This window comes from Pantherophis guttatus, chromosome 7 (assembly GCF_059756535.1).
Source record: "Pantherophis guttatus breed Tessera chromosome 7, ASM5975653v1, whole genome shotgun sequence".
Taxonomy (NCBI): Eukaryota; Metazoa; Chordata; class Lepidosauria; order Squamata; family Colubridae; genus Pantherophis; species Pantherophis guttatus.
Window position 1 is genome coordinate 85,863,049 of NC_142069.1, and position 15,994 is coordinate 85,879,042.

The 15,994-nt window shown below is 42.1% G+C and overlaps 1 protein-coding gene across 2 annotated transcripts in view; it reads right to left on the bottom strand.

The window, feature by feature from the left end:
* Window positions 1-4,784: 4,784 nt before the first annotated feature.
* Window positions 4,785-15,994, bottom strand: part of ORC5 (origin recognition complex subunit 5) — an 83,581-nt gene continuing 72,371 nt past the window's right edge. For both annotated transcript variants that reach the window (XM_034433649.3, XM_087873345.1), the window contains exons 14-15: window positions 13,999-14,111; window positions 4,785-5,263 (exon numbers count right to left, since the gene is read on the bottom strand). In XM_034433649.3, coding sequence (XP_034289540.1) covers window positions 5,218-5,263; window positions 13,999-14,111 — 159 coding nt within the window. In that variant the 3' untranslated portion in view covers window positions 4,785-5,217. The remainder of the gene's footprint in view (window positions 5,264-13,998; window positions 14,112-15,994) is intronic.

Consider the following 15,994-nt stretch of genomic DNA (forward strand, 5'->3'; position numbering starts at 1 on the left):
AGGTCAAGTCAAAGCTCCTCCATATGTGACGACACTTCCATTATGCGCTGTAACTATTTGGTGCTTAATATTTTAGCTGGATGAATGGACGGATGGGAATTCCATCTGAAACAGAATTTGGATTAGAATTCAGAGTTTTTCTTTTTTAAAATGATGCAGTGTTCATTTCAGTCTAGTAAGCTTTAAAAAAAAATAAACAAACCTATTTCTCAGCGAATAAAACAAACAAATGAATCAACAAATAAACCCAGAGTTCTCAAGCATGAATAACCAGGCTCAGTTTATCCCATTTTGAGTGCGTTCTATGTGGCATGGGGGAATGGCCTTGGGAGGCAGGAGGAAGAGCCGTGGACTAGACTATGAGCAGACAAGTGGCAGATGAGCCTGCAGAAGGAACATTGGCATCCCAAATTTCTCACATAAGACCTGTTGTGGCTCCGTTACCTGAGCCTGTGTTATCGGCAGGAGAGGACTCCGAGAGTGGAGAGGAGTTGGCAAGGCCTCCCTCTCCAGGACCCTCCTCTCTGGCAATGCCTTCGGTGCCTGCTGAAGGGCAAGAGATAGGGCCAGGGCCAAGCACGTCCACGCAGCCACAGGTGGACAGTAATGAGGAAGATGAGTCTTGGTTGGATCCTCAGCAGCATCGCAGAGATAAGCGCGCGCAACAGAAGAAGAGGCGTGCCAGGGATTAGACTGAGTCATTGGACCACACCCCACAGGGTATAAAAGAGGGTGTGGTGGCCTGTTCAGCTCTGTGGCAAGCAAAAAAACGGATATCGGACGACCTTCTTTGTATTTACTGGACTTTGTTGATTATTGTGTATTGGCTTTGTTCCCGGACGAAGGGAGAAACTCCCCCCTCAGGAGTAAAGAATACCTGGCAGCCAGCCACTGGGTTGCTGCCAATTCTGATACCAGATAAAACTGTTGTCGGCTGAGTTCTTTAACTGTTGCCTGTCTGTGGGGGTGCGTGTGTGAGACGGGGACAGAACAAGACCCTACTTTCTAGGACTGTAAAGACAAGGGGGAGAATGATGTACTTTCAGCCTTACAAGATTCTGTCAATGTAACCTTATGTAAGACTTGCATCAGTTTTGCAAACCTGAAAATACACCTGTGAATCCTGTCTGTCTGTCTGTCTATCCACCCATCCATCCACCCACCCATCTCTCTCTCTCTCCATCCATATCTTCCATCCATCCATGACCAGGGGTGGGATTCAAAAATTTTAGCAACCAGTTCTCTGCCCAGTTGCTGGTGGGCGTGGCCATGATGGCTGTGGCCTACTCAACCTCCTGCACCACGGCGGGGGTGGGTTCTCCCTCCCCAAGCTCCGGAGGCTTTCCTCAAGCCTCTGGGAGGGCAAAAACGGCCTCCCCTGGGCTCCAGAGGCTGGAAACGGGCTTGTTTCCAGACTTCCGGGAGGCCCGTTTATTGCCGACCCAGAGCCTCCGTGCGGGTGCTGCACTTACCTGGCATCCATAAGGGGCCGCGTGGAGACTTCCTGGGAGTGGAGATATGGGCGGGGCCAGCCAGTCCTTGGAACTACCGGTTTGGTGAACCAGATGTAAAATTAGCATTTTACATCTGAATCTCCCACCCCTGCATCCGTCCACCCCTTTCCATCCCTATCTATCTGTCTCTGTCCACCCACCCACCATCTATCTATCTATCTATCTATCTATCTATCTATCTATCTATCTATCTATCTATCTATCTATCCTGTCACCAAGAGTCATTTTGCTATGATGGACGACAAATAAATACATAAATAAGTTCTTCTGCAGATGCTGACAAGAACACTTTACTTGTGGAATGCTTAAATGGCTTTTTATAATTCCAAGACAATTGGGAAGATTTTTATCTCCATGTGTTTTATAATGTTAAATAATGTGTTTTATTTAACACATTTATTGATTTTTCAATCATTTTACACCCATACAGCAACACAACGAACAACACAGGTATTACAACATAAAAACAACAGATTAAAAGGCTGATTGATAGGAAAGAGTCACCAGAATCACATTTTAGGAGAGCTCTTTGGAAAGAAAGACACTTTCAGAAGTAGCTTTAATAAAATCACCATGGCAGGTAATGTTCTTTCCTAAATATTTAAAAGAGATTTTTTAAAAATACATGAAGAACGGCTCCATTTTCCAAGAGAAAAAAATGCAACTTAGCATTTTATCAATTTGCCTTTTGAACTAACCCAACTGCCTGAATTAAATCACTAATGGAAAAGCTACCATTCTGTTTCAAAACATTTAAGCGAACTTGCGATTTTTAGCCTATGCGTGTATAGGTATCAGGCTAAAACAGGGGTCGGAAACCTACGGCCAATCCGGTAGCGATGGTGGCGGATGGTTTGGAGAACCGGTAGTAAAAATCCCTGCCCCCCCCCATGCCCAGCTGAGCCGTGCAATCATGTTTTTTTTAATTATTTTTAAAAGCATTTTTTCTACAACCTCTTCAGCTGAAAAAATGCTTTTAAAAGTAAAAAAACGCCTCTGATGATTGCGCAGCTCAGCTGGGATCCTCAGAGGCTTTTAAAAGCATTTTTTCTACAACCACTTCGGCCGAAGAGGTTGTAGAAAAAAATGCTTTTAAAAGGCTCTGACAATCCCAGCTGAGTTGCCTGATTGTCAAGTTGCTGTTCTCTTCGTGAAGGGAAATGAGGAAGTTAGGAAAACAGAAATCAGTAAGCTGAAGATGACAAGGAATGTATTTAGTTTTTGCAAATCACTATATTGTTTGGTGCTGCTTAAGGTTTCTTGTTCTATCCTTCTGGGTGACGAGAACATCTCTCCATTTAAGAGCAGGAGGTGGCAGAACAAATAAAGTAAAACTTGGCAGAAGAAGGTTCAGTCTTTGTTTTTGTACTCTCGATGCGATTTTGTATCTGCTCCAGTCTTCCTTCCTTTCTACTCCTCTCTTTGCTCAGACTATTTAGATTCCAAAGTGCTGGTTTTGGAATGCGGATCTCTGCCGTGCCGTCTCCCTGAAGCGAAAATATTCTCTCACGTCCCTACTTGGTTGCTTTTAAAAAAAAAAAACTCAAACTTTGGCACCTCTTATTGATTATTCCAAGGTTTGACTGGCAATGGGCCCCAAAACTGCTGGTAGCCCTGGTTAAAACAAAAAACTACCGGAGTCATTTCATCGAAAAAGCTGATTTCTGGAGAAATGATTTTTTTTTTTTTCTGTCCTGCCCCAGATTTCAGAGAAGGACGACTTCTCCATTCAAGAACAAATGATAATAGTACAAAGTTTCGAAATATATCTTGCAGGACTACCAGATTCTGTATCAGCCTTGTTCCCTAGGCCATCCCGTCAGGTAAACTCGCAAGATTCTTTTTTCTCGCCATGTACATGTATACATCCGGACTAGACTGTGTTGTTTTTGTGTCGTGTAATATATGTGGGTATATGCATACTTTTGTATTTATTTATTTATTTGTCTGTCATGTTTAGGTGGTGTACATGGGAGGCGGAGACCCATTGAGAGCTGTATGCAACGAAATTTCGTTTTAATATATGCCGATTAGTGTATATTAAGAGTGACAGTAAAGTTATTCTAAGTCTAACTTCCTGCCTGAGGTAAACTGTTTGATCTAGGCTAGGAGTCTCCAAACTTGGCAACTTTTAAGACTTAGGGACTTCAACTCCCAGAATTCATCAGCCAGCCATGTTGGCTGGGGAATTCTGGGAGTTGGAAGTCCACAAGTCTTAAAAGTGCCAAGTTTGGAGACCCCTGTTAGGAGAACAGTCTAACAGGAGTGTATAAGGGGGAGATTTCAGGAAGGCGGCTGCAGGGCTGGGTGCCTCCTTCCTACCTCCTCCTGCAGTGCTACATATCCCAAACACTGCACAGTCCCTAACATGTCCATGTATTTTTAGATTAATAAAATACTTACCTTACCTCTACAAAAGCAAACTCTTGTCTCAGAATGTAAATATCCTTAAGGCTCCTCCGTGCTCTCTGAGCTCGGCTGTTACCTTACAGACCACTGGTGGGTTTCAAAAGTTTTTACTACCGGTTACTGTGAGTGTGGCTTGGTGGGCGTGGCATGGCTTGGTGGGCGTGGCAGGGGAAGGATACTGTAAAATCTCCATTCCCTCCCCACTCCAGGGGAAGATTACTGTAAAATCCCCATTTCCTCCCAATCAGCTGAGACTTGGAAGGCAGAAAATAGATGGGGGCGGGGCCAGTCAGAATTTTTACTACCGGTTCTCCAAACTACTCAAAATTTTTGTTACCGGTTCTCCAGAACTGGTCAGAACCTGCTGAAACCCACCTCTGGTGCAGACGTTTCATTATCCAAACAGGTAACATCATCAATGTCTGGTGGCTCAGCAGACTGCTAGCATTGTGATTAACACCAGCTGTCTGCAATTACTGTAAGTTTGAATCTCCCCAGGCCCAAGCCTTCCATCCTTTCTAAGGTAGGTAAATTGAGGACCCAGTTTGTGGGGGCAATAAGCTGACTTTGTATAAATATACAAAAGTATGAAGGCTATTGCTTAACACATTGTAAGCCGCCCTGAGTCTCCGGAGAAGGGCGGCATATAAATCAAATTAAAAAAAAAAAAAAATGCCAGTAGGAGACAGGGTTTCCACTCACTTCTCATAAAATAGGCTTAGCAGCTGTAAATACTAGGCGTTTCGTAAAAAGTTAAAGAGCCGATAAAATCCTTTTTTTAAAAAGAGAGAAAGAGAGAGGGGAGGGAAGAATCAGTGATGGTCAGTAGGCTAAGATCTAGAAAGGAAAGGAAAGCATCCACCAGATTGACTGTGTATTTATTGTATGGGCTCTCCAATAAATGGTGCTTTGAGGTTGGGACTGCTGTGGCAGACAAATGCGACACCTCCCACGGAAAGGAAGTGAAAAGGCTGGGCGTCAGGTTCAAAGCGCAGGGAGACAACAGCACAAAAAAACCATCTTTGTCAAATGGGTTTCAGGCAATCTCAGTTGCTGAAATAAAATAATTAGGAGGGGAACAGATTGTGCGTAGTCCCTGCTGTTTGTAATTAACACGTTTGTTCCCAATACGCCAGGGTATCGGGTAAAGCCTTCCCTGAACAGATCCATCCAGACCAACTGTTTTCATCTTATTCCACGCTGGGTCGGCACCTGCTTTGGACAAATCCAAGAGAGCCCCACGTTTTTCCTTCCGGGATGGCTGAACGATGAGGTGAAGCGCCCGTGGGGTTCTTCACAAAAAGTCATATAAATACTTGGTGATGTCGAAGTTCACGGTCCTGAAAACGGCAACACAATAGATCAGTGTAATCAAATCTTTTCACCCGCCCTGAGGAATGGCAAATAACAGAGTTGGAAAGGACTTGTTGGAGGTCTTTTATCCAATCTCTGAGAGACGCACCCCTAAGATCTTAAAACTGAGTAGGCTTGAATGCCACCAAACTGCTTCTAATAATAGAATAGAATAGAACTGGGATGGCGAACCTATGGCACGTGTGCCACGGGTGGCACGCAGAGCCATGTTGGTGGGCACGCGTGCACCCGCCAGCTGATTTTCATGCTTTCTGGGCCCACCAGAAGTCAGGAAACACACTGTTTCTGGCCTCCTGAGGGTCTCCAGTGGGACCAGAAGGCCTGTTTTTCGATCTCCCGAGGCTCCAGAGCCTTTCTAGGAGCCTGGGGAGGGCAAAAACTGCTTTCCTCACCACCCTGGAGGCCGGAAATGGCCAGTTTCCTGACTTCCAGTTCCACCAGAAGTCCGGTGGCCTACCATGCCAAAAGCGGGGGAGCATGGGGGGGTCATGTGCGCATGTGCAGGGGGCGGGGCACATAGAATTATGGGTGTGGGCACGCGTGTGCGTGACCCTCCCATGCTCTCCCCGCTTTTGGCACTCGATGGCAAAAAGGTTACCCATCACTGGAATAGAATAACAGAGTTGGAAGGGACCTTGGAGGTCTTCTAGTCCAACCCCTTGCCCAGGCAGGAAACCCTACTCCACTTCAGACAAATGGTTGTCCAACCTCTTCTTAAAAACTTCCAGTGTTTGAGCATTCCCAACTTCTGCAGGCAAGTTGTTTCACAATTGTTCTAACTGTCAGGAAATTTCTCCTTAGTTCTACATTGCTTCTCTCCTTGATTAGTTTCCATCTATTGCTTCTTATCCTGCCTTCAGGTGCTTTGGAGAATAGCTTGACTCCCTCTTCTTTATGGCAGCCCCTGATATTGGAAGACTGCTATAATGTCTCCCCTAGTCCTCCTTTTCATCAAACTGGACATACCCAGTTCTTCATAGGTTTTAGCCTCCATTCCCATAATCATCTTTGTTGCTCTTCTCTGCAATCTGTTTCCATTGTTTCTTGTCTTACCTTCTGGAGCTTTGGAAAATAGGTTGTTCTTTGTGGCAGCCTCTTAAATATTGGGATACTGCTATTATGTCCTTCTTTTCACTGGACTAGACGTACCCCAATTCCTGCAACTGTTCTTCATATGTTTTAGCCTCCAATCATCCCCTAATCATCTTTGCTGCTCTTACCTGCAATCTTTCCAGAGTCTCAACATCTTTTTTTAAAAAAAAAACATGGTGACCAGAACTAGATGCAATATTCTAAATATGATGTTACTAAGACTTTATAAAACTGCTGTTAGTATTTCACGTGATCTTGATTATAATACATAACATAGTGCTCCTGTGAATAATCTGAACTGAATGAGTAAAAGCGTAATTAAACTCATTTTGACTGAGTTCTAAGTATTAAAGATCGAAACGTTCACAAACTGACTTTCTGGTGGTAGACACCTCAACGCACTTGTGACATGTTGCCCCTCATTAGGTCTGTCTATGCATTATTTCTAGATATGTTAATATTTCTTGAATTCAAGGGACTGCTGTTGGTAGGAGTGTCTTTTTTGTAAAATTTTGACTGGGAAATAAAATGCATTTCCTTCTTGGGGAGTGAGATCCATGTCCTAACATTTAAATCCAGATTGATTCTCTCTTTATCTTTCTCCCCTGCTTTGTAGTCGCAAGGAACATGTCTGGCAATATAACATCCCCAGAATAGGGAACACTGTACAGGTAGTCCTTGAACAATTCATTTACTGACCGTTCAAAGTTACAATGGCACTGAAAAAAGTGACTTATGACCGTTTTTCACAGTTATGACCGTTGCAGCATCCCCATGATCATGTGATCAAAATTCAGATGCTCAGCAGATGAATTTATATATTGTATACAAATATACGTACATTTTCTATGTTCATTTGTTTTAAGTTGCAGGTCGACAAAGAAATTGGATGGAGCTTAAATGCTGAGAAAAATTAAACAGGCTGACTGGATCTGTTCTTATAAAATAGTATTTCAGGTATAGGACGCCTTCATCTAATTTAAGTGGCCATATTTATACGGGTTTTAACCATTTTTTCGTTTTCTTTTCGCCCTATGCATTGGAAAGTTAAATTGCTTTGTTCTTAATTTGACAACATTTTTAATCTCCCAAAACTGTATAGTCCCTTTTGGTAGTTTGATTTTGTAATTCGTCTTCTCTGTTTGAAAAGATGATAGGAATGCAAATCAAAGAAATGATGTGCCAAGTTTATTATTTTAGCTTACTGAGTGACAGATATGCTAATATGTATGTACCATTATGGGAGGGAGGGAGGGAGGGAGGGAGGGAAGGAAGGAAGGAGGGAGGGAGGGAGGGAGGGAAGAAAGGAGGGAGGGAGAAGAGAAAGCATTCCTGCTGATGTATAACTTATTCAGAAGCATATTGAGAATGATGCCTAGTTTTCTAGTTGCATTGGTTTTCAGATTCAAAAATTTACCCTCAATTTAAGCCAAATAATAATTTTAGCTCCAGATAAAAAGGAAATTTTTTTTTTTTTTTTAAAAAGAAAAGCTAATAAACACAGCTCGCTGTTTGGAGATGCAAAACAGCAATCGTGTTTGCTATTGAACATTCTGGTCTTCTTCCAAACCACCTGTTCTAGCATTATGTACGGCATAACTCCTTTCATTTGCATCAATTTGCAATCTGCATTCTTCCATTCTTAGCAGCGGTTAACCCCTGCCTTTTAAACAAAACGTGAACAATCCAAGAACACTTCGATGGTATTTTTGTGTTTTGTCAAAAGAAAGAAGGAGGCCTTTAGAAGAGTAAAAGATTCCTTCCCCGCCCTTCTTCTGAAATTAATTTTGATCTTTCAGTATTAACATTCTCTGCCGAGGTTTCCTTTCTTTATGTACAAAAATGAAGAAACCCGACAACGAAAGGGGATGTTTAGAAGTATATTGTTGCCCCCCCCCAAAAAAGCAAGACGTTGTAATTTTAACGATGAAATGAGTTTTGTTTCTGCTTTTCAAGGCCATCCGTTTCAGTTTCGGCATCGTTGTTAAGATCACGTTTTTTAAAAAAAATAATTCATGTCTGTGAAATTATACAAAACGGGAAAGCTTCTAATATGTTTCAACCGGAAGTGTCAGTTATGAAGTTTATTCGGTTAGAGCAGGGGTGTCAAACGCAAGGCCCGGGGGCTGCCCTGGAAACAGCAAAGGACCGGGAGGGCTGCATGTGGCCCTCGCAAGCTCCAGTTTCGCTGGCAGAGGGTTGCTCTATGTCGTCCCAGCCGAAAACGGAGCTCGCGAGGGCCACGGGCAGAGCTCTCAAGCTCCGTTTTCGCTGGCGGAGGGTTGCAGGAGGCCATCGTGGCCGAAAACGGAGCTTGGGAACCCATTTTCGCTGGCAGAGCGCTCGGGCCACCAAAGGTGCCCCCGACCTGAGTGATGTTGAGCTGACCATGCCCACACTGGCCACACCCACCCCAGCCCCCCAAGATCAAACACAACCCTGATGCGGCCCTCAATGAAATCGAGTTAGGGCATTATTCATAAAAACCTGACTGCCATAACATGGGCAAAGATGTAAGGCCTAGATCTGTGATGGCAAACCTGTGGCACACAGAGCCATGTTGGTGGGCACGCATGCACCGGCCAGCTGATTTTCAGGCCTTCTGGGCCCACCAGAAGTCAGGAAACACACTGTTTCTGGCCTCCTGAGGGTCTCCAGTGGGACCGGAAGGCCTGTTTTTCGCTCTCCCCAGGCTCCAGAGCCTTTCTAGGAGCCTGGGGAGGGCGAAAATGGCTTTCCTCACCACCCTGGAGGCTCTCTGGAGGCCGGAAACGGCCTGTTTCCTGACTTCCAGTTCCACCACAAGTCCGGTGGCCCACCGTACCAAAAGTGGGGGAGCATGGGGGGGGTCATATGCGCATGCGCAGTGGGTGGGGCACATAGAATTATGGGTGTGGGCACGCGTGCGCGCGACCCCCCCCACCGTGCTCTCCCCGCTTTTGGCACTCGATGGCAAAAAGGTTACCCATCACCGGCCTACATTAAAGAGGTGTAATATTGTTTCCTTGACAGGCATTAGATTGTCATAATGCATTTTTAAAAATCTAAAACATCTCATTTTCTACCAAAAATAAATTGGATCACTTTTTCAGGATGTGTGTGGTAAGAATGGTAAAATATCGTGAGGCAGATGTTACCAACTCTCTGTTCATTAAAGCAGCCTCTTTTCTTTCAAGCTTTCATACGAGCTTCCTCAAAGGTATCGGGTAAGTCCTTGACTTACAACAATTCGTTAAGCGACTGTTCAAAGTTACGACGGCACTGAAAAATGTGACTTATGACCATTTTTCATAGTTACAACCTTTGCAGCATCCCCATGATTACGTGATAAAAATTCCAATGCCTGGCAACCAGTTTGTACTTATGACCGTCGCTGTGTTCTGGAGTCATGTGGTCCCCTTTTGTGACCTTCTGAGAAGGGAAGTCAACGGTGAATCCAGATTCATTTAACAACTGGGTTACTAGCTTATCAATTGAAGTGATTCACTTAACAACTGTGGCAAGGAAGGCCGCAAAATGGGGCAAAACTCACATAATAAATAGCCCACTTAACAACAGGGGTCAATTCTGGTTGCGAGTTGTTTAAAAAGGTCAATTCTTGAGGTGAATGCTTTTCATTTCAGATCACAAGGAAGTTTTAAAAAAGGGGCATGGTCAAAATGAATTTTTTTTTTTTTTAAAGTAACTATAGCACTATTTCTGAATCATATTCGAAGTATACACAATGGCATTGTGCTTCATATAAAGATAGTTCTTAAGGAAAGATTTCACACATTAGCTGAAAATAATACTATTTCTTAACTTGGGATTCTGAAAAAGCTTATATTGCCTGAACTTCAAAACTGTCGACCCGGGAAAAAGAGAGATGAAATAATGTTTTCCTGACTATGAATGTCGCGATGCCTGATCAGAGAAAAAAGTCTGATCATCTAAACATCAGCAAGATTTAAAAGATTTGATTCATGGTTTTTCCACGGAAAGGAAGCTCAAAAGCAGCTACGAAAAGGCATATTAAAAGCAACACTGTAGGAAGAAAAAAAAAAGAACAAATCAAATTCGCAAGTAAAAGCATAAATAACACTTCGGCTCTAAAGAAAGCATTAAAACAGAATAGCAGGACACCTGCTGAAAGGCTAAATGTTTACTGGAATAAGGAAGTTTTTGTCTGCCAGGAAAAAAACAGTGAAGAAGAAGCAAGCTTGGCCTCCCTTGGCAGAGAATTTCAATCTCTGAGAGTAGCAACTAAACAGGCTCCAACTTTCCTATCAAATCTCTGAGGGACGCATTCCTAAGATCTTAAAATTGGGTAGGCTTGAATGCCACCAAACTGCTTCTAATAATAGAATAGAATAAAATAACAGAGTTGGAAGGGACTTTGGAGGTCTTCTAGTCCAACCCCCTGCTTAGGCAGGAAACCCTACACTACTTCAGACAAATGGTTATCCAACATCTTCTTAGAAACTTCCAGTGTTGGAGCATTCACAACTTCTGGAGGCAAGTTGTTCCACTGGTTAATTGTTCTCACTGTCAGGAAATTTCTCCTTAGTTCTAGGTTGCTTCTCTCCTTGATTAGTTTCCACCCTTTGCTTCTTGTCCTGCCCTCAGGCGCTTTGGAGAATAGCTTGACTCCCTCTTCTTTGTGGCAACCCCTGAGATATTAGAAGACTGTTATCATGTCAACCCTAGTCCTTCTTTTCATCAAACTAGACATACTCAGTTCCTGTAACCGTTCTTCATACGTTTTAGCCTCCAGTCCCCTCATCATCTTTGTTGCTCTTCTCTGCACTCTTTCTAGAGTCTCCACACCTTTTTTACACCGTGGTGACCAAAACTGGATGCCGTATTCCAAGTGTGGCCTTACCAAGGCCTTATAAAGTGCTATTAACACTTCATGTGATCTTGATTCTCTATCCCTCTGTTGATGCAGCCTAGAACTGTGTTGGCTTTTTTGGCAGCTGCTGCACAAGGCTGGCTCAAATTTAAACAGTTGTCCACTAGGATTCCAAGGTCCCTCTCACAGTTACTACTATTGAGCAAGGTACCACATATACTGTACCTATGCATGTTGTTTTTTCTTGCCTAAATGTAGAACCTTACTTTTTTCACCATTGAATTTTGTTTTGTTAGATAGCGCCCAATGTTCAAGTCTGTCAAGATCCTTCTGTATCTTGAGCCTATCTTCTGGAGTGCTGGCTATTCCTGCCAGCTTGGTGTCATCTGCAAATTTGATGAGTTCCACATCCTTCCCTTCGTCCAAATCATTGATGAAGATGTTGAAGAGTACTGGGTCTAAAACAGAGCCTTCGGGTACCCCACTGCATACTTCCTAATATACAGGTAGTCCTCGACTTACGACCACAATTGGTCACAAGTCAAGGACTACCTGTGTAAAATTTCTGTTTGCTAAGCGATTTTTATGGACTTTCCTTGCCAGAGTTGTTGTTAAGGGAATCACTGCAGTTGTTAACTTAGCAACACCGTTGTTAAGTGAATCTGATTGATCTTGCTTGTCAGACGGTTGGCAAAAGGAGATCATGTGACCCTGGCACACTGTAACTGTCATAAATATGAACCAGTTGCCAAGTGACTGAATTTTGATCACATGACCAAGGGGATGCTGCAATAGTCATAAGTGCGAAAAACGATCGTAAGTCACTTTTTTTCAGTGCAGTTGTAACTTTGGACAGTCATTAAACGAACAGAGGATTATCCGTACTATGTCTGCCTTCGCTTTGCTGATAACAGAATTCACTTTGCTGGGAACAGAAAGTTGTTTTCATTGGAGGAGGAAGAGAAGATAAGTTGGCTGAAAGAAGGACATTTTTAAAAAGGATGCTCCATTAAGGTCACAGAGGATTCTGGGGAAAATAATGGAGGATTTGGCTGATAGCTAAATATACTATAAAAGCAAATGTGCTATATGGTCATAAGCATGAAAAACGGTCGTAAGTCATTTTTTTCAATGCCATTGTAACTTTGAATGGTCATTAAACTAACTTTTGTTAAGTCAAGGATACATGTACAATATGAATACATTTATTTAGAGGTGTTTTTCCATGGACCACTGAAAGTGTTGTAATAAGGGAGTAACTTAGTTTCATTTTAAGTCTAGATGTATCATTCTGGACCTGTTGAAATTTCAAAAGTTTTGTTTTTTTCTTCAAAGGCAGTGACACTTTGTATCCTGTTCAAACACTGTAATTGTTTCGGCAGGATATCACTACTGCATGTGTCATCCTAGCCAAATCCAATATTTTCAGGAACAAATGCAGTGGACAATCCAAGCATTAGCTGTACAGATGTACTCCTGGCCACTGCCAAAATAAAATAGTTTCAGGGCCAAATCAAAAGTATGAAAAACTTGGTGTTTGTTTGCTGAGAGCATATGCACCAAGACAAATTCCTTGTGTGTCCAATCACATTTGGCCAATAAAAAATTCTATTCTATTCTATTCTATTCTATTCTATTCTATTCTATTCTATTCTATTCTATTCTATTCTATTCTATTCTATTCTAGTTTTTTCTTCTTTCTTTTCTCCTCCCAATTCTGTATTTTGATTTTTGAGATAAATAAAAAAATTATTTAAAAAGAATACCATTTCAAAATAGTATTTTTCAGATATTTCTGTGACACTGTTGATGAGGAGCTGAAGGACTTCATGCTTACTGGCGAGCAGAACTGTATCATCAGCATATCTGAAATTGTCATGCAGATTGCTAGATCCTAACCAGGTTCTTGTTTTGCTACTCAATTACAGGTTGGTGGATATATTTTACAGTCATTTTACGGCCACGCTTCCTTCTTAGCCAAGCTAGGATGGATTTTTTTGGTCAATGGCCAAAGAAGCCAGAAGAAAATACCAAGCGTCACAGCTTTAAGTGACTTTTAATTACCGTATTTTTCGGACTATAAGACGCACCTGACTATAAGATGCACCTAAGTTTAGAAGAGGAAAACAACAAAAAAAAAGGTTTTGGCCCATTTTCAAGCTTGAAAACGGGCTGAAAAAAGTCTTGAAAACAGGCCGAAGCCTCGAAAATGTGCCGAAAAAAGCCTTGAAAACGGGCTGAAAAAAGCCTTGAAAACAGGCCGAAGCCTTGAAAATGTGCCGAAAAAAGCCTTGAAAACAGGCTGAAAAAAGCCTTGAAAACAGGCCAAAGCCTTGAAAATGTGCCGAAAAAAGCCTTGAAAACGGGCTGAAAAAAGCTTTGAAAACGGGCTGAAAAAAGCCTTGAAAACAGGCCAAAGCCTTGAAAATGTGCCGAAAAAAGCCTTGAAAACGGGCTGAAAAAAGCCTTGAAAACAGGTCAAAGCCTCGAAAATGGGCCAAAAAAAGCCTCAAAAATGGGCCCAAAAAAAAAAAGCCTTAAAAACTGACTGAAAAAAGCCCCGAAACCGGGCCAAAAAAGGCCTGAAAAAGGCCCAAAAAAGGGGCATGCAGAGGCCAAAAAATGGCTGGCGGGTGGGCGAAGCTTTGGCAGATGCACAGACATTTTCACCCCCTTTTGGGAGACAAAAAAGTGCGTCTTATAGCCCGAAAAATATGGTATTTTTCTTTTGCTTATTAAAAAGCGCACGTAGCATTAGAAAACAGGGACAAAGCTTACCTGGAAATGGCTCTGATGAAATCCAGGGAAACCGCACATTTGTATCTTGGTCCATTAAACTGATCGTCATGGCCAATCAAGGTTAACAGCTGCAGTGTTACAAGAGAAGTAATCTGAAACGGGAGAGAAATGTGACTTGGTTTGGCTTTCATCCATGCTGGTATTACTGCAATGATAGTGTGACTGCTTCCTACAGGTTGTCCTCGACTTACAACCACAATTGATCCCCAAATGTCTGTTGCTAAGTGAGTTTTGCCCCATTTTACGATCTTTCTTGCCTCAGTTGTTAAATGAATCACTGCAGTTGATAAGTTAGTAACATGGTTGTTAAGTGAATCTGGCTTCCCCATTGATGAAAAACGGTCATAAGTAGCTTTTTTCAGTGCTGTTGTAACTTTGAATGGTCACTAAATAAACTGTTTTACAGTAGTGGCCAAAATTGTGGAAACAGTTTGGGAAAAATGTATTTTCTAAAACTGGCTAATAACACCAGTTTTTTTGTAGTAACATAAAATTATATATCAATGGAAAGATAATTTAATCAAGAATGTAATGCAGTAACTTTTATGAAGGATTTGCTATTAGAATAGCAGTTACGGTATAAAGAAGAAAAGTGAAACACGTAGAAAAAAATGAGATATACAAAAATGGCCACCACAGAAAAATCGAGATATACAAAAATTATCACGTCATTGAATACTTAGTTGGGTAAACTTTAGCATGAATGACGGCCTTACAACGTCTTCCCATGGAGTGAACCAAGGCTTTTAGTTCTGCAGCTGTTATAATGTGAAACCAAGATTGAAGGATGGCTTCTATTAACTGGGTTTTATTGCTGGGTCGCTTCTGACTAACCAGTTTCTTTAGTCGGCTCCACAGATTTTCAATTGGGTGAAGGTCTGGGCTATTCCCAGGGCCATTCCAGCAGAGGAATAAGATTATCTTGAAACTCCCCCCCCCAAAAAAAGTGGTGTTATTAGCCACCAAACCTCTAAAATACACTTTTCCCAAAAAGGTTTCCACAATTTCCACTAGTGTAAATTGTAGAGATAGGTAGGTAGGTAGGTAGGTAGGTAGGTAGGTAGGTAGATAGATAGATAGATAGATAGATAGATAGAGAGAGAGAGAGAGAGAGAGAGAGAGAGAGAGAGAGAGAGAGAGACACGCACACACATATATATGTATTCAGTTATTTCTAGAACTAAATAATGTTGGGTTAGCGCTTTAGAAATGGAAAATGGAAATGGATATCATTCTGACCGGCTTACATTGCAGATATTTTATTCTCTGCCTCCCAATTTTTGTGAACCTCTCTAAGCGAAGGAGGGAAATTGCTCATTTAGAATAAATCCTCATTCAGCCAATGGTGGAAGCATAATGGGCCAATCTGTTATTGCAACTGCTTCTTTAGACCCGAGTGTACCATTATTGGCTAATCATATTTTCCAGGGTAGGCTTGCAGCTGGCCTCTTCAGCTCGGAAACCACCAATGAAAATAGGTCATATTCCACAGCGGGAACGACATGAGGCTCATCAAAAGCTCGAGCCAATACGCTACTTTGGATGACTTGGAGATGGACCCGTCTCAATAACATGGTGGAGGATGCAGAATTTTGTTTTTTTTTAAAACGTCCTTGCTCTTGCGTTGCAAATGCGCCAGCTCTGCCTTAACAACAACATAATGCCATCAATTTCCTAGGCTCCTTCCTAAAATGTGGCAAAATGGAACAGAAGGTCAGTACTGTAAAATTGCTCCCTCTATCTTTCTGGCTGTAAATTTAACATGGGTGTCAAGCCGGATAATAAATTTCTGATTAATGCTTTAAGTATATAACAAGCTACAGTAGATCTAAAGGTTTCTGGTGCTAAACTGAAGAGAATACAAGGTTGCTTATTATCTGAGTCAGCTGAATCCTTGGCCAACAGATTTGAATTTCCTAATTCTTTTAACAATAAAAGCTTGAGCTTTTATTCATCTACAAATGCTAACTGGATG